Source organism: Hemicordylus capensis, chromosome 3 (genome assembly GCF_027244095.1).
Source record: "Hemicordylus capensis ecotype Gifberg chromosome 3, rHemCap1.1.pri, whole genome shotgun sequence".
NCBI classification, from domain to species: domain Eukaryota; kingdom Metazoa; phylum Chordata; class Lepidosauria; order Squamata; family Cordylidae; genus Hemicordylus; species Hemicordylus capensis.
The window spans coordinates 273,508,717-273,526,709 of NC_069659.1; the positions used below are offsets into that span (position 1 = coordinate 273,508,717).

The 17,993-nt window shown below is 41.3% G+C and overlaps 1 protein-coding gene across 3 annotated transcripts in view; it reads left to right on the plus strand.

Moving 5' to 3' along the window:
* Positions 1–17,993, plus strand: part of NRAP (nebulin related anchoring protein) — a 78,474-nt gene that overhangs the window by 54,497 nt on the left and 5,984 nt on the right. For 2 of the 3 annotated variants that reach the window (XM_053305237.1, XM_053305238.1), the window contains 8 exons: positions 2,647–2,745; positions 4,262–4,366; positions 5,718–5,825; positions 8,341–8,652; positions 10,155–10,259; positions 11,896–11,994; positions 12,282–12,386; positions 17,847–17,954. In XM_053305237.1, coding sequence (XP_053161212.1) covers positions 2,647–2,745; positions 4,262–4,366; positions 5,718–5,825; positions 8,341–8,652; positions 10,155–10,259; positions 11,896–11,994; positions 12,282–12,386; positions 17,847–17,954 — 1,041 coding nt within the window. The remainder of the gene's footprint in view (positions 1–2,646; positions 2,746–4,261; positions 4,367–5,717; positions 5,826–8,340; positions 8,653–10,154; positions 10,260–11,895; positions 11,995–12,281; positions 12,387–17,846; positions 17,955–17,993) is intronic. The other variant, XM_053305239.1, reaches the window with a different exon arrangement.

Here is a 17,993-nt window from a genome sequence, read left to right on the forward strand (position 1 = left end):
TTCAAAGAAATATTTTGGTACTTGTAATGAAGCTAAATTGAAACAGAATTTCAGCAACAACAACAGCAGCAGCAGCAACAACAACAAATTTTTTTAAAAAACTTGTTTTTAAAAAATCAAAATATGCAAAATATGTATATATTTCCCGTGGCTGGCACTGAACTAATAAATCAGTGACGCAATGGGAGAAGGACCAGAATTATTGTACTCTGCACAGGTACTAGTGTGTGTGTGTGAAATTTCAGCAATATCCCTTGTCCCCGAAGCCTTCTGTGTTACCTGAAAATATGTCCATGAGAACTGCATGACCCACAGGGTCATATTTTCTGGTGACATAGAACACTTTCTGGGGAAGGAGAGGTAACTGAAATGAGAAGACTTAACCAGAAGACTAAACTATTGACAACAGGTACAGCAACCAGCCTCAGAATTCATAATGAAGACATTGAAATGGTGGATATCTTCTGCCTTTTAGGATTGACCATCAACAGTAAAGGATTCAGCTGACAAGAGATATGCCACAGACTAGCACTTGGTAGGGTTGCAGTGAAGGCCTTGGAAAGGATATTTAGATGCTGTGAGGTGTCTATACCTACAAAGATTATATAGGAACATAGGAAACTGCCATATACTGAGTCAGACCATTGGTCCATCAAGCTCAGTATTGTCTATACAGACTGGCATCAGCTTCTCCACGGTTGCAACAGGAATCTCTCTTAGCCCTGTCTTGGAGATGCCAGGGAGGGATCTTGGAATCTTCTGCATGCAAGCAAGCAGATGCTCCTCCCAGAGTGGCCCTATCCCCTAAGGGGAATATCTCACAGTGCTCACACTTCTAGTCTCCCTTTCATATGCAACCAGGGCACACCCTGCTTTACTAAGGGGACAAGTCATGCTTGCTACCACAAGACCAGCTCTCCTCAGTATAAACAGATGTCACTCCTCACACCCATAATATCTTCCTGCACATTGCTCCCGTCCTGTGTGTAACATCACCCAAGGTACTGTGGGTTATAGGAGGTAAATCAACTCTCAGTGAGGACCCTGTAGATGAAGATGCCACTCAGCACCACCTCAGCAGCCTGCCTTGGAGTTCGACACTCTCCTCAGTGAGCAGCTTTTGGCTCACCAGAAGTGCAAAACTGCCCTCAGCAACGCACAGGAAAGGATGAATCGGCCCTTGCAGCGCCTCTTCCCAGAACCATATATGATGATTATTAAGACACCAAATCCCTCTGGTCCAAAAGAGGGAATTGAATCATTCAGCAATGGTTTTCCTCATGATACTCTATGGATGCAAAAGCTGGACTTTGAAGAAGCAAGCTAGAAAAAGTATTGATGCTTTTGAACTCTGGTGCTGGAGAAGACTTTTGAGGATACTATGGACAGCCAGGAAAACAAACAAATGGATCATAGAACAGATCAATCTAGAATGTTCACTTGAGGCACAAATGACCAGGCTCAAACTATCGTAATTTGGACACTTTATGTGAAGACCCACCTCCCTTGAGAAGTCCATAATGCTGGGAAAAGTTGAAGGAAAGAGAAGAGGATGACCAGCAGCAAGGTGGATGGACTTGATTACAACAGCAGTGAATGCACCACTGAGAGACCTAAAAGGCCAAGTTGAAGACAGATCATCCTGGAGAGAATCTATTTTTTTAATAATAATAATAATAATAATAATAATTATTATTATTATTATTCAATTTCTATACCGCCCTTCCAGAAATGGCTCAGGGTGGTTTACAAAGAGAAATAACAAACAAATAAGATGGCTCCCTGTCCCCAAAGGGCTCGCATTCTAAAAAGAAACATAAGACACACACCAGCAACAGTCACTGGAAGTACTGTGCTGGGGGTGAATAGGGCCAGTTACTCTCCCCCTGCTAAATAAAGAGAATCACCACAGTAAAAGGTGCCTCTTTGCCCAGTTAGCAGGGGAGCTAACTGTGATTGCTAAGAGTTGACACCGACTTGATGGCACTTAATCAATCAATCAATCATGATTCAAACTTCTCTGTCTGTTTATCCACCCACCCATCACACTGAACTAGTTTTGGTTTTAGTGTTTAATTTGTACATATTTAAGTTAATCAGTGTTTCCCAGCAATGGTGGCTGGTTTTAGGGTACTGGATGAACCACACCCTAACTTACTCTTTCTATTTGTTGCAATCCTGTGGGTAGATCTGGCTAAACCAATGCTGATTGAGTAACTGATTGTCTACCTTTCAACCCACTAGCCCTGAAAGGCAACTTGCAATGTAAAATATGCTCCTCACACTCCAGTCCAATCTTGTTAAGACAGCTTTCACATATTCAGGGTAGCTGCTACCATTTTACCACATTATGTCAAGACAGGTAAAAATACCTGGTTGTATATCATATCCCCATAATAAAGAGCCTGTTTTAAAAAATGTAATCCTGAACCATCCTTTTTACGAGTCTTCTTTGAAGAGGCAATGAAGATCTAGATATTATGTTGAAGCAAGGGTTACACTGCCACAGAAGTCTCTAGACCAATACTTTTTGTGGAGCCAATTGTAAATGCTAGACAAATCACCAATGCCACTAGAAATATAATTTCCTTATTTTATAACACAGCTTAGCTCTTTGCATTTCTTTTTCTTTATGTGTGAATTCAGAGTAAATACCGTCAGCAGCCGAATTCCTTCAAGTACACATCGGTGGCAGACTCTCCTGGCCTCCTTCATGCAAAATTCAGCAATATGATTGCTAATGAGGTAGGCTCTGCTAACATGGATCAGAAAATATGCTGTTTAAAATGCAATGAGCTGGGGAGGGAGGAAAGAAGCTCACTCGGAGAAATATAATACTTCAAAAGGGGAGAAAAAGGCATCATCGATTTATCCTTTTACATAGTTAGATCATTTTTTATTTTCCCCGGACAAACATTTAGTCACATTTTGTCAATCACATTGTTCCTTTAAAACAAAACAACCAAAATCAGAGCAGCTATTTGATATGAATTCATGCAACGGGCTTTCTTTTTGTACTTGAAAGCAACCATAATGCAAAGAAATGCAAAGAAGGAGCATACTTGGAGGACATTCTTAGTGATGGTTAATGCGTGTGGTACTGAATAATTTGTTCAGGAGCCTACTTAATGCACTGGAGGCCAAGAACCTTATTTTGTGAAAACATACAGGTGGCCTTGTAAATTCACTATGCCATATGTCTGTCTGTCTGTCTGTGTGTGTGTGTGTGTGTGTGTGTGTGTGTGTGTGTGTGCGTGCGTGTGCGTGTGCGTGTGCCCACACATATAAGGACCACATCTGGGAACTGACATGCTCCAAACTGGGGGAACTTTCTTTTTCAGATGGTTCACATGATCTTTTCTACAACTCATCAAATAAGGCTTTAAGAAACGGGGGAACAAACTTTACTGTTTCCATAGCATTGGTTATAGTAGAGTTGTATTTAGCATTGCTAGGTCAGCATCTTATGTGGAAGATGGCTCACACTACAGAATAACTAGTGTAAATGATTAGACTCACCTAGGCAGTGCTTTTATAGGAGCTCTGGATACCCTAGCATTTTTTTAAACAGCTGTAACATTTTATTCATCAGTTAAAACATTTTGATTGACTAAAAGATATCCCTGATTAATTGAGCAGCAGGTTTAAATATATAGCTATAGATATAATTTTTAAACCACGCTTAACTGAAAACTGCTCATGGCAAGTAGCATCTTAAAAGGTATTCCCTCCTGCATGAGATAAAAGACAGAAAGCCTCTTCTAAGATCATTTGAATGATAGACTAAATATGTGCAACTTTTGAAAGCAAGGCAGTTTGTTTTTCCCCTTTAGAACTATTATTTTTCTCATATGAAAATATATGCAGATTTAATTAAAATCCATCCAATGTTCAATCAATTAAGATTTCTTTAATCGAATAACACCTCTATATTTAAAAAGATTTCATGCATTATTATTTATCTCTATCCTTACAACCATTTTTTTTACCTTTAAAATTTTTGTGTTAATTGTATATTTGTAACTATTTATAGGGATTTGGGGCACGTGCACACTTTGTGGCTAGACCTTTTCAGCAAGGCTATTTCATAGTGAAACACGGTATTCTGTATTTGGGGCAGCTTCTGCCAAAAAAAAATATATATTGCAGCATGATGTATACATCTATTTAGTTCATTATCCTTTGGCAATGCATTTAAAATATGGGTTGATGCAATTTATAGGGATACATTGTTAATTGCTCTTTTCTAAATCTACCCTAGCGCCTTTACAAAGCAGCAGGGGAGGATGCTTTGCATCACTGCACAGTCACTTTAGGTCTACCTGAATTTGCAAGGGCAAGAATAAATGCAACCAATCTCAGTGAGGTGAGTGCCCCCTTTTTCTATTTCACTAGATTTATTGGATGTGGCCGGCCCTCTTGTATGCAGGACAGGAACACAGTATAGGAAGAGGACTCTGGCCAAATGGCAAACAAAGAGAGGAGAGAAAAGCTTATCTAGCAGCTGCTGAGTGATGGGGAGGGAGTAGTAGTCCAGTAGGCCCAAGAACAGTGTTGTCATCAATGGGCAACTTCCAGACTAGTTAGCTATGACTAAGCACCACTGAAAATGTGACGTTAGTTAATTCAATTTCCATGGGACTTAGTCATGACTGACTTTGTCTGGAGGTTATCCAAAGTATCACATTGAGAATCCTTCCATTGCTGATCAGCAGTGGAAGGTGGGAAGTAATCCCACCATCACCACGTGGAATTCAGTCTGTTGTTTAGCTGGTAGATGTACTTGTGTGGGCCTGCAATAGAAGATGGTATCAGTAGGTGAGGAATGATGACTGGGTTACTCTTTCCACTCATTCAGCATATTGCACCAGGTAATTTCCCCCCAACAGGTTTGAAATGTCCAATGGAAGGAACTCCCTCCTTCCTTTTCCAGTTCGGTGTGTGTATGTGTGGGTTTGGGGGGGCGGGGGAGGGGTTCTTTGTTTTCCAAGCTGGGCAAGGCTTGGCAGACGGGGCTTCCTCACTTGCTGTATGCCAAGAGGCTAATGGTTGTATTTTAAATAGAGCCTATGGGAGTACTTGGAACTTTCTCTCGCTTCAAGGGAAGTTTCCTCCACTTCCTGAGATTAGCCCCCTTTGCCCCCTCCCTGGGCTTTTCTGAGGGTTGGGGCACTCTTTGAAAAAAAACAAAAACACAGAGAATGAGGAGAGAGGAATTGCTCTAAATCAGATTGGGGCATATTTTGTGCACAGACCTCTCACTCAGTTTCCCCATCCTCTGGCACTCCCTATACCTGATCCTCAGGAAACGCTTTTGGGGAGGGGATGCATGGGCTGTTGTGGAGAGGTGTGGGGTGGCACTGATCTCTCACAGAAATTTTTATTTGTGGCCCGATTAATACTTAGGATACAAACCACTGTGTGCAGCTGCTGTGATCATGGCTGTTCACAGAGCCTTTACCTTATCCTTCCACATGCCCTCTGCAAGGGGAAGACCATGCCCAATCTGTATAATGAATTATCTGTCATTGTTATTCCATGGCTTTGATTGAATATGAGCAGGTAGGCTCTTTATACAATTAATTTTGAAAGAATCTTTACTGTAGATGTGAGTTACTTTATTAACTCCAAATAACAAATAAGAAAGGGTGTCTTTGTTGCTTTACTTGCGCTTTAAAATTTAACCAAGAAATCTAAAGTTGCCATTTCCACTTTAGGCAAAATACAGGGAATCTTGGCATAATCTCCGTGCTCAAGGCTACAAGCTGACAATGGAAGCCATCCCTTTCCAGACTGCCAAGGCCTCAAGAGAAATTGCCAGCGATGTGAGTTGAATTATGCAGCTTTCCATCTTGCCTAATTTTTGTTAACTTCATGTAATACATTGTCTAAAGCAGATTTTACTGAATTAAAGCAGCCCCATAATCATGTGAGACAAGGATGTGAGACAGAATATATTACTTATGAATGAGATTCTTTGTGTGAATTAAAAAAGAAAAGAAAAGAGTCACTCTTAATCAGTAGCCAAGCCATGCTGAAGATCTTGCAATGGGAATTGCAGGAGAAAATGTATCTCTGGATGCTCAGTTCCAATTTATCCAGACCTTCCAAAATAATACCAGTCCATGAAGATACCCAGGCACACAATACTTTTTTGCATATCCACACTAAGTGGGTGCAGTGAAGAGAAATATAAAGTGTGCATGCAAAAGTTTGGCATTCATCTGGAGTTTCATGAAGTTCTTTTTGCTTTTGTAGGCCTGTCTTATGCCAACACACTTACAGATGATGGCTGACATGATGCACAGTTCTTAGGTCACCAGTAGAACTTGTGCTGCCACTGCGGCAGATCTGGAAGTGGCACCACTGTTGCAGATAATGGGCAGCAGCATACTACCACTACTGTATTTATTCCCATTGTAGAAAGTGGGGAAATGTCTGGCAACACTGCTTGTGGTACTTCCTGTTCTCTACAGTGGCACCACTGCTTCTGGTTCTGTAGCAGCAGCAGTACCACAAGGCCAGAGACCTAAGAACTGCTCATCATGCCAGCCACTGATCACCCAAATGAAATTATCTGAATTGAATACATGTTGGGGAAATCAGGCATTAAGAGCATACCCATATTCCACAATGCATGTATAGAGTTACCACATTTTAGCCTAGAGACATTGCCCATAACACTCAATGGAAAAATATAAAGTCTGTTTAGACATGCATACTTTGAGAATTTTATAAGAGTGCCAGACTGCCTCTATTCTCTTCTTACCCTTTGTTGTAGGGAAAATGACATCTGGTCCAGGTTGTACCCCATTTGTTTGAACATAATAGGGCTGTTCCCATGCTGATGAATAGGATAGGAGACACTTCCTACACTAGTTCGGGAGCTGTGTGAACTCTTGTTTTTTGATCGTGTGTTAGTTAAAGATGTTGGAGTTGGGAAGGTCGATTGTTTGCTAAGCCCCAGCTGCGTAGGATGGTTTCCCCTTCTACCTCATTCTAAAGCTGCGGCTGGAATATGCTAACCTGCTAACTGGGCAAAGAGGCACCTTTTTAACATGGTGATTCTCTTTATTTAGCAGGGGGAGATTAACTGGCCCTATCCACCCCCAGCACAGTACTTCCAGTGACTGTTGCTGGTGTGTATCTTGTGTTTTTTAGAATGTGAGCCCTTTGGGGACAGGGAGCCATCTTATTTATTTATTATTTCTCTGTGTAAACTGCCCTGAGCCATTTTTGGAAGGGCGGTATAGCGATCGAATTTAATAATAATAATAATAATAATAATAATAATAATAAAAAATGGGTAGGGTGCAGTGTTCAACGTAACAGGGATTCCCATCATCCCCAGCTGCAACTCCCATCATCCCCAGCTGCAACTCCCATCATCCCCAGCTGCAGTGGCCTTTGGTTGGGGATCATGGGAGTTGTAGTCAACAACATCTGGAAATCCCTTTTACAGGGAACACTGGTAGGGTGTGCTTGTCCTATCTAGCTGGGCATTAGCAAACGGTTAAGCTCCTCTCCTCTGAACTTGTTTTTAACTCACACACTATCAGAAAATGGGAGCGCATGAATTTTCCAAACCAAGGTAGGATTTTTACTCTTACCCAAGTTCTGATCGTGAACTGCCCTACTTTCTCTTTCCTGCCCACCCTGCCCTATACGCAGTCCATCCATACAGACTGATAGTTTTGGTTGTCAAGTGTTAGAAATGCTCAGAGATAAACGTGATGCAGCCTGGATCATCAGCATAGTATTCATCTGATGCTACAACATAAACTGATTCTGCATTGCCTGTGTGAAAAACTTACCTGTGTTCATGACAATGACCACTTTTCACCACCTCTTCCAACTTTTAGCAGAGCTATTGTACATATTCAGGTTAACAGGACACAAAGAGCAAGAATGAGTATCTGAACGATTCTACCTTTACTTGTAATACAACGCAGTGACCATATACCAAAATGTCCGATGCTTCTTCCCCTCTGAGAGCTGTAATGAGCTGCAAGATGTCAAGTAGGGCATATAACTCAGTCTATTACCATGTGACAATAAAAAAATTACACTTGTTGAAGTTATTCCTGCTTCAGGCCTTGTAAAGGGGCAGACATTCTATTCCTGTTGGAATATGGTTGCTCACTCATTTCTGAGGCATACAAAATTACAATTAAAGATGCAGTTCTGGGGGGAAGAGGAAATTTCTCTTGTATGTTGGTTTTTGGATTTTTTAAATTCTCTGTTGCACCCTTTTCCTTTTTGTTAACTAGATGCAATGCCAGCTTTTTAAAGGATCTGAAATGCATGATTTCAAACTAACCAGTATTTCCTTTTCTACAGCTCCAATACAAGCATCACTTTGTTGAGGAGAGAGGGAAGCACATTGGTGCCAGAAGCATTCTAGATGATACCAAGCTGTTGCACTGCTTGTATGCTGCTAAGTTACAGAGTGAACAGGAGTACAAGAAAGGATTCAGGGACATCAGTTCTCACTACAATCTACCACTGGACATGGTCAACCTAGTCCATGCCAGAAAAGCTCAGAACCTTGCAAGTGACCAGGATTACAGGAAGAGGCTGCACGAGTACACAGTGCTCCCTGAGGACCTGAAAATGAAGTGGGCAAAAAGAGTTCATCTCCTGCAGAGTGAGGTAAAGAGAGGGCCTCCTCTTTTGGCTGCAGGAAGGAAAATGGCTAATAGTGAATCCAGGCAATGTGTTGCTATGCTTTCCAAATCAATCAATCAATCAGTCAATCAATCAATGTACTTTGAAGCTGAGCCTGCCAAATTCTGCACATGCTTGCATTTCGTCAAGGACTTGGCCACTTATTGAACTTGGAATGTTATTGAGAGGTCAAACTGTAGGATATTGTTAAATGTAGAACTGATGGCAGAAGTTTGTCTAGGTGAACAAATATATCTGTGGAAATGCCATTGATGGGAGCCCAGGCTTAAATCAAAGCACTAGCATGTCTGCATCCTGCTTTCCTTACTTTACTATACTCATGATATAACATTCCAAACTCAACTCTATGTTGCAACAAAAGGAAGCTTGAAAGAGCTCTGTGTGTTTTATCTCTTCAATGAAAGCCAACGAGAAAACTGAAGAATCCCCGTTGGATTCTCCTCTCTGTGTAGCAAATGTACCAATTGCCTTTGTTCTTTTTTTGAGGATAGAGAAAGGCAATGTATTGTGCAAACTGGGGGATCCCACAATAAAAAGCTGCCCATTAACATGGGGCTTAGCTATTGTGTTAAGAGGGTGCCTTAAACTTCTTTCTTCTCTGCTTTGATAGAGGCATGGACATTTACTCTTGGATGTTAACTACTAGACAGTATACTTTGAAATGCCACAGTGCTGAAAACTTAGATAGGAGTGCATCCAAATTTCTACTTCAGGTCACAACCAGAATGTGCAGGGAAGATGTCATTTCATCTGGCTGCTTCACACACTATATATTTTAAAGTGTGCACCTAAATACATCAAGTGTAACTATGAGAAATAGATGCTTGAAAGCTTTTGAATCATAGTTACACCCATCAGAGAATATCAAATGCATAGTTAGTGGCAAAGTTGGGATTGTTGTTGTGCAATCTGAGAAACAATCTAAATTATTTTTGTCTACATATTCCAAAAAGACATTGGTTCAGCATGGTGCTGCTCCTAAATTAATCAGCTGCTTCAAAACCTATTGAATAATATTCCAACAACAGGATAAATTTGCCACCTCTCTTTATTAAAAGTGGGGATTCTACAATGAGCTATCAAAACAGAGCTATATTCTGAGAAAAGAGTTAATCAGAATACTTCCACTGCACAAGATAGTTTGTATTCCTGAGCTGGTCCTTCATCATAAACTAGCTTTTAAAAGAGGGACCAGTAATAACAAGTTATTACTTTTGGCTTGTGATAATATTAATTCAGTTGTGGGGGCCCATTTGTGTATCTTGTGTATAATGCATTATTTAATTCCGACAGGAATGGATGGATGCAAGCAATTTGGCACATCAAGATGTTGTATGCATGCATGGAAAATAGAAAAGTTAAAATGTTAATACAAAGCAGGAAGTCATACCTAGTAAGGAAAAGAAAATCTGATCAAGTCTAAGAAGGATTTTTGCTTGTTTGGTTTGTTCTTTTTTATTTGACAGTTCCGCTACAAATCAGACCTGAACTTCATGAAGGGGGTTGGCTGGGTGGCTCTGAGATCCCCTCAGATAGAAAATGTAAAGAAGGCTGGAGAACTCATCAGTGAGGTACTGATAAATCTTTCATGGGATGGTACGTCTGTAGGAATTGTTTACCATCAAGGCTCCTTGTTACATGACACTTATGGATGTAGCTTAGCATTTCCTTTTGATGTGGGAGCCTGTTTATACAACGGGTGTATGTTACCAAAGAGCCGTACACAAGATAGGAGTCCACCTGTGACATCCTGCTGCATATTTTCTATCCTGAGCAGGAGACTCTAAACAACAAAAACATGTACCAGTAAATAAGGGCAGCAAACTCAGCAATGGAATGCTAAGCAGGTGAGACATAGTTTGAAAATTGCATACTTGAAACTGACAGGGAAATCGAGAGTGATCAGCATAACTTATTAACAGAGAAGCAGTCTGAACCACAGTTTTGCAGATACATAAATAACAGGATGAGACATTTTGAGTACAAATTCTTCCTTGCCCAGCCAAATATACTTTTGTTTCTGTGCATCACTGCCATGATATATTTGAATTATGATGGTCAATTTTACAGTAAAGGTGAACATTAAGAAAAGAGCCTTTTCCCTGTTTGGTTACCCATCCTTCACAACGAAATCCATTGGGAACCTTTGAGTCCAAGTAGAACCAGTAGGAAGCAACTGCCAAACTATATTTGCATTTCTTCCGGACAAGCCAATTCCTTAGCTTAGACACAAAAAAATCCTCTGTCTTACTTCAGCATTTGAAAAAGGCTGCTCCATTCTATAATACATTATAATATATGATACATCCTGGCTGACATTCTTTGCAGTGTGTACAACAGAATCTGTGTCAATGGAAGACTCTCCCAGTGTGTTACCGAGCAGAGAAATGCAGGTGGAGTAAGAAGGGGATGCATTTTTGCTGCTCTCTCCTCCCTCCAAAAGGACTTTTGAGCTGTGTAGCCCTCTCACAGACATATTCCGAAAGTCAAAAGGAAGAAGTGGCCAATGAGTGCTACTCCATGGGATGGTGTGTGTGTGTGGGGGGGGGGGAGGATTCACTCAGGGCAGGCAAATACTACTTTACATGGAAGCAAATCAGAGCTGCTGGTATCAGAGATGCTTTACAAAGTTTCATTCCTGCCCCAGCATCCTGCGGGGTGGCTGTCCTGCCCCTGCTGCTTCGTTGGTCGCTGCTCATGCACAGAGGCCATTTAAGGGGGTAATGTAGCACAAACCTGTCATGCTAACCCCTCAGGTGGCCTACACACATATATAGTTGCCAACTGAGCAGTGGGGGCAGGCCAGCCTCCCTGTGGGATGGTGGGTGACAATATCTCGTGAAGCATCCCAAGTACCAGTAACAGGTAAGTTCACAGCCATTTAATGTAGTATTCCCCTGCCCTGGAGAGGTGCTTACTGGCTGCTACTATCAAAAAGTCCTTTTGGAGGGAGGAGAGAGCAGCAAAAGTTGTTCCCTGCTCCTCCAATATTTCACTGCTTGGCAACATACTGTGCAGAGCTGTGATGCAGACTCTTCCACTGAAACAGTTCCTGTTATGCAGTTCTAACACTACGCAGAATGCCAACCATTGCATCTTAGAGTGAAGCTGTTTCTTCAGTGCCTAGTGTCAGTCATTCGAATCCTTTATTTCATTCCATTTCATTTAGTTTTCATCTGCAGTTCTTATTTTTTGTTCCACTTGTAGACAAAGTATCGTCAAAAACCAAATAGTCTGAAGTTCACCACAGTGACTGACTCTCTGGACTTTATCCATGCTAAGAAGAGCTACCTTCAGTGCAATGACGTAGGTTAAACTTCTGTTATGTTGTAAGGCACAAATGGGCTATTGTTAGCCCAAACCATGGAACAATAAGACACTGGTTTATTTGTAAATAGCTGATTGTTGTTAGTTGATTTGCTGACAAATTGGCAGTTAAAACTGCACAACGCACACAGACACATCAGTTTGGAATAAAGGGGTCCCTTGGTCTGATCCACCTTGCTACAAGCGCTTGAGAAGGACTGGTTTTGGGGAGACAAACTGTTGGTTATCATTGTACACATTGTAAACATAAATATTTGGTTTCACAGCGGCTGTATCGAGCTGGACACTTGGAATCCATGCAAAGATATACCCTGCCCCCTGACCATCCTGACTTCATAAGGGCACGCCTCAATGCACTCCATATCAGTGACGTAAGTCATAGCTTTTTTCTTCTGGCAGATTTTGTAATAAACAGAGCTGTAATTGGCTTTTTCTTTTTAATTTATACTATCCAAGCAGAACTGGATTCTTGGTACTGGTATCAGTCTGTTTATGGACTCAGTTTAGGATGCTGGTCTTGCCCTTTAAAACCCTAAATGGCCTAGGACCAGAGCAACCTAAGAACTTCCTCCCCAAGTGTGAACTTGCTTGAGCACTTCTTTGTGTTCCCCTCTCTCCATTGGATGTATGGCAGACAGATACAAGCAATATAGGGCCTTGTTGGTGGTTGTGCTCGGAATCTGAATCTTTAGCCTTCCAAGAGGAATCTGCCAGTTCTTGTTGCTGATTGCCTTTTGGAGGGCAGCACAGAGTGACTATTCTATTTCAGTGGGCCTTTCCTATGTGCTGGTTTTAAATGCAGTTCAACTGCTGCTGCTTTTGAATTTTTAAAATTGTTATTTTAGATCATTTCAGTAATAATGGCTGACATCCTGACTAAGGCAGTGGCAGTATAGCGGGAGACATGCAGTACCTGCACTGCAGAAGGTTTCCAGCATGATACTTGCAGGGTGGGGAGATTTTTTGCCAATCTCTGCTACTCCCAGAAGTAACCTGCCACCTTCAAAAATATGTCCCATTAGGGCTGTGTGATCCCTGTAAATATATTTTTGAAGCATGAAGGGCACTTCCAGGAGAAGCAGAGATCAGAGAAAATGACTCCCAACCTGTGCACTCCCTGCTGTAGGGCTAAGAAAAATCTCTTAGTCAGGATGCCAACCAATTCTTTTATTTCTTGCTATTTTTTAAATATATTTAATGATTATTTTGTTTTTGTTAGCTGCCTTAATTATTTTTTAGAGAAAGGTGCAATTTAAATATTGGAAAGAAAAAAAGATAAATTAAAGAATTGGAACAATACCTGTATTAATTACCAGAAAACAAATTAGGAAAGGGAGATACTGGAAAAGGTGATACTAATAAGTTGTTCTGGCTTCTTAAAGAGATAGAGGCAGGAAGTGCATTTTGTATTGTACAGTGACAAACCTTTACTTTCATGGTAGAAGAAAAGAATAAGTGAGATCTGTTGCTCATGCAGTTAGAACTGTATTGCCATGCACAGATGAATGTCACAGTTGTATGCCTGATATGTACCATTTCTTCGAAAAACATTCAAATGGATCAGCAAGCATCTGAACTGAAACAGCCAGTGAGAGCATGGGGAGATGGAGGAGTTGGGGGCCTCTCATTAAAAATGAAACTGTTTTTGGTAGATATACAATTGGATCAGATGCCACACACAGAAAGCTGTTGAGAGAGTCTGACCTTACAGCACAGAAAAAAACCCTCACATTGGTATTTGTAGAGCTGCAAAGATAGCCATAAATCAAATGGATGTAATGTGTGAGGATGAGTGCAAAAACTGTGCAAACTGTGATAAAGTAAAACGATGCATGGGGTTTCAAATCAAAGGACCCATGTTACAGAATGTTGCTCAGCAGCAAGGCAAAAGCTTTGGCAGATTGTAAAAAGAGAGAGAGCGAGAGACAGGAAATGAGTAGGACTTGCTAGTGGTTGCTAGACTTAAGAACAACCCTTAAGTAGGGTTGCCAACATTTTGTTCTCCGAATACGGGGTGCAGGTCAAGGAAGCGTCTGGGGAGGCAGAGCCATGTCAAAGGCGGGGCCAGCATCAGGTGCAGGTAATGGAGGAGGGAGGAGGGGGGAGGGGGGAGGGAGCTGATGCTGGGATATGGGATACTGCTGCTGGACTAGAAGGACATCGTGGTGGGGTTGGAGTTGCCAATGCATCTCATGGAATGCGCCCAGGCCAGCTTTGCTCAATGTGTCCCCACCTAAGGCCAGCATCCTGTCCCACACAGTGGCCCACCGGATGCTAGGGATGTGCACAAAACCAGAAAACCCGGTTTGGTTCCAGTCAAACCAGACTTGAACTGAATCGGGTCCAGTCTGGTTTTGTGCACATCCAAACCAGGCGTGGTTTAGCTTGAATTCAAGACCGGTTTGGGTGGGTTCAAGGCCATACTTCTAAAGGGGAATCCAGTAAGGATTCCAGTAGAGGAATCCTTTCCCAGCAGAGGGGAAGGGGCAACCAGGGACCTAACTCTTTTTCTTTAGGTCCCCTGATCTCCTCCTTTGCTGGTAAAGGGTAAAACTTACTGGATTTCCTCTTTACCAGTGATTTTTGAGGCAAGTCCAAACCCCCTCAAGCTGAACGGTTAAAAGTCAAGCTGGCTCACACACTCCTACCAGATGCCTTTGAGAAGTCCACTGGCAAGAGGTGAGGGCATGCCGTCTCTCCTGCTGCTGCTCCCCGGCAACTGGTATTTAGAAGCATCTTGCCTCTGAGGTTGGAGGTAGCCTATAGCCTCAGACAATTAGCCACTAATAGACCTTTTAAAGCCATCCAAGCTAGTGGTCATCACAACAACTTGGGGCAGATAATTCCATCGATTATTTTTCTCTCCAATATGCATCACTTTATACTTGTTTACATTGAACTTCATTTGCCATTTTGTCACCCACTCACCCAGTTTGGAGAGATCCTTTTGGAGTTTTTCACAATCTGTTTTGGATTTCACTGCTCTAAACAGTTTAGTGTCATCTGCACTAAACCAACTTCACTGGTTACCCCAACTTATAGATCTTTTATAAATAAGTTAAAGAGCACTGGTACCAATACTGATCCTTGGGGGACCCCACTTCTTACTTCCCTCCACTGTGAAATCCTGTCTATATATTCCTACCCCCTGTTTTCTGTCCTTCAACGCATTACCAGCCCACACATGAACCTGTCCCCTTATCCCATGACTGCTAAGTTTACTCAAGAACCTTTGGTGGGAAACCTTGTCAAAAGTTTCTTGGAAGTCCAAGTATACTATGTTAACTGTATCACTTTTGTCCACATGCCTGTTGACACTCTCAAACAATTCCAAAAGGTTAGTGAGGCAAAACTTGCCCTTGCAGAAGCCATGCTGGCTCTCCTTCAGCAAGGCCTTTTCTTCTCTATGTTTAATCATTTTGTCCTTAAGTATGCTTTCCATCAATTTACCTGGTACAAAATTTAAGCTAACTGACCTGTAGTTTCTCGGATCCCCTCTGGATTCCTTTTTGAAAATCAGCTTCTCTGCAATCTCCTTATCCTCCTTAATAATCCCTTTTGCCCCATATCATTTAAAGGTCCAACCCTCCATGTCAGGTTTTTTGCTTCTGATTTATTTAAAGAAGTTGTTGTTATTCTCCTTGACACTTCTAGCTAAATGCTCCTGAAACTCTATTTTTGCATCCCTTATACTCTCCCCACAGGTCCTTCTATACTGCCCCATTGTGGCGGCGGGGTAGGGGTGGGGAGAGTGTTCTTAGGAGGGATGAGCGAAATACGCCGGGAGGTATACTCCCAGTAGGGTCACCCAAAGTGCGAAGGTCATCCCAGCTACCCAGCTAAAGCAAGCAGGCACCTATATTGGGCAGCAGTGATATAGAAAGGTGCTGGTCACTTCAGTGACAGCGACAAAGGCATCATTTCATACTGCATGGGAGAAGGCAATGGTAAACCATTCCTGTATTTTACCAAGAAAACCACATGGAACAAATGGATCATAGAACAAATCAATCCAGAATTTTCACTCGAGGCACAAATGACCAGGCTCAAACTATACTTCAGATGCACTATGCAAAGATCCAGCTCCCTTGTGAAGTCCATAATGCTTGGGAAAGTTGAAGGAAAGAGAAGAGGACAGCCAGCAGCAAGGTGGATGGACTTGATTATGACAGCAATGAATGCACCACTGAGAGACCTTAAAGGCTAAGTTGAAGACAGAACATCCTGGAGAGAATCTATCTATGTGGTCGCTAAGAGTTGACATCGACCTGATGGCACTCAATCAATCAATCAGTCAATCAGTCATAGTCTCCTTAAAGATTGTCTCCTTTAGCCATAAAGCTACCATGTTAGGAAAAACCTCCAGAGAGATTTAGGCTTATGCCACAGGGGAAAGGAGCACAGCTCTTCTTCATTTCTTCATGATAGCAGTCATTTCACATTCTCAGGCTTTGGCATAAGGATTTATCTGGAATTGCTCTTAAAGGGTGCTACATGTAATGATTTCTCTACAGAATGCCTCCGATGTATACTCAGCTGAGATAGTTTGGGATTCCATTGACATCATTATATGATCATGGCTTTGGAAGGGAATGTGAAAACCATTTGATCAAGAGATCTAGCAACATTTCTTAGAAGTGCAAGTTCATTGAAAAATGTTGATGTCATTCACCACTATTTTCATGGGAATGAAACTGAAATGGGTCTCATTTGGAATGTGCTCATAGGTGTGTTTTAGCACATCAAATCACTATCTTGCATAAACTAAAATTATTCAGTGACCTAGATCATGTTAGTTGCAAGGCCTGAGATCATCACCTTCTATCATGTAGTGAAAATATCCCTACCTATTAAAAATATATCCTATCCACTTCTTAGCATCCTGTGTGTTGTATCTCCCTGCACTCCACACACACAAACAAACATGTGTTTTTTGTGCTTGTAAGCCTAATGGCCAAACTTGAGAAGCAACAGTATAGCAGGACAGTTGTGAGGTGGGCAACAGATCACAATCATTTCAGACACAATGATGTAAACTCTTGGGATAGAAATGAGATTTGGCATACTCTCTTCAGAATTTGAATCTAGTTCATAGTCTTAATCATATCCAATACATTATCAGGCTGCTCATTATTTTAGATAAGTTAATGAAACCATCTGGGTATGGAGCTAGCCCAAAAAGCATTAGAAATGTTTGAAGTAACAGAGACTGTAGCACTGAAATTCCTTTGGAGTAAAACCCAAGATGCTATGAGTAGATGTTTCAAAAGACACAATAGGGGCAGTGCCAATGAAATATTGATGTGGCTGATGCACCAAAGTGTCTAATGTAAACCCAAATCAATGTACACATAATATGCAAAATTAAATCATAACTGTGATGTTTGGGACTCTGTGCCAATGGGACTTTTTGCCAATGTATTTCTTGTAAGTGAGAACGTGAAAGACTGTAGGACTATCATAAATATTAGGGGCCTTTGCGAATTACTCAGGAACAAATGATATAATAATGATAATGAAAATATATATTCTAGTATTATTATTGTCATTGTTAGCATAGCACATCACATGTATTATTATCTTGATATAATCCTTATAACAATCCTATAAGTATTATTATCCCCATACTGTAGCAAGGGACCAGGTCACCTAGTATGTTTTATGGCAGAAACATGATTCAAACTAGGGAAGTCCTGATTCACAGCTTACTCTGTTAGCTGCTCTGCTACACCAGCTCTTTAAAATAAATTTTTAAAAGTTATTGATGCTGCCACAAACAAGGTTGTAAACTGAGGGAATAATATTTTTCTTTTGTTTGCTTTGTCATGCAGAAACTATATAAAACATCTTGGGAGCAGACACGATCAACTGGCTATGATTTTAGATTGGATGCCATCCCTTTCCAGACTGCCAAAGCTTCCAGAGAAATTGCCAGTGATGTAAGAAGCAATAATGTTTCAAAATCTCACCTAAGGACC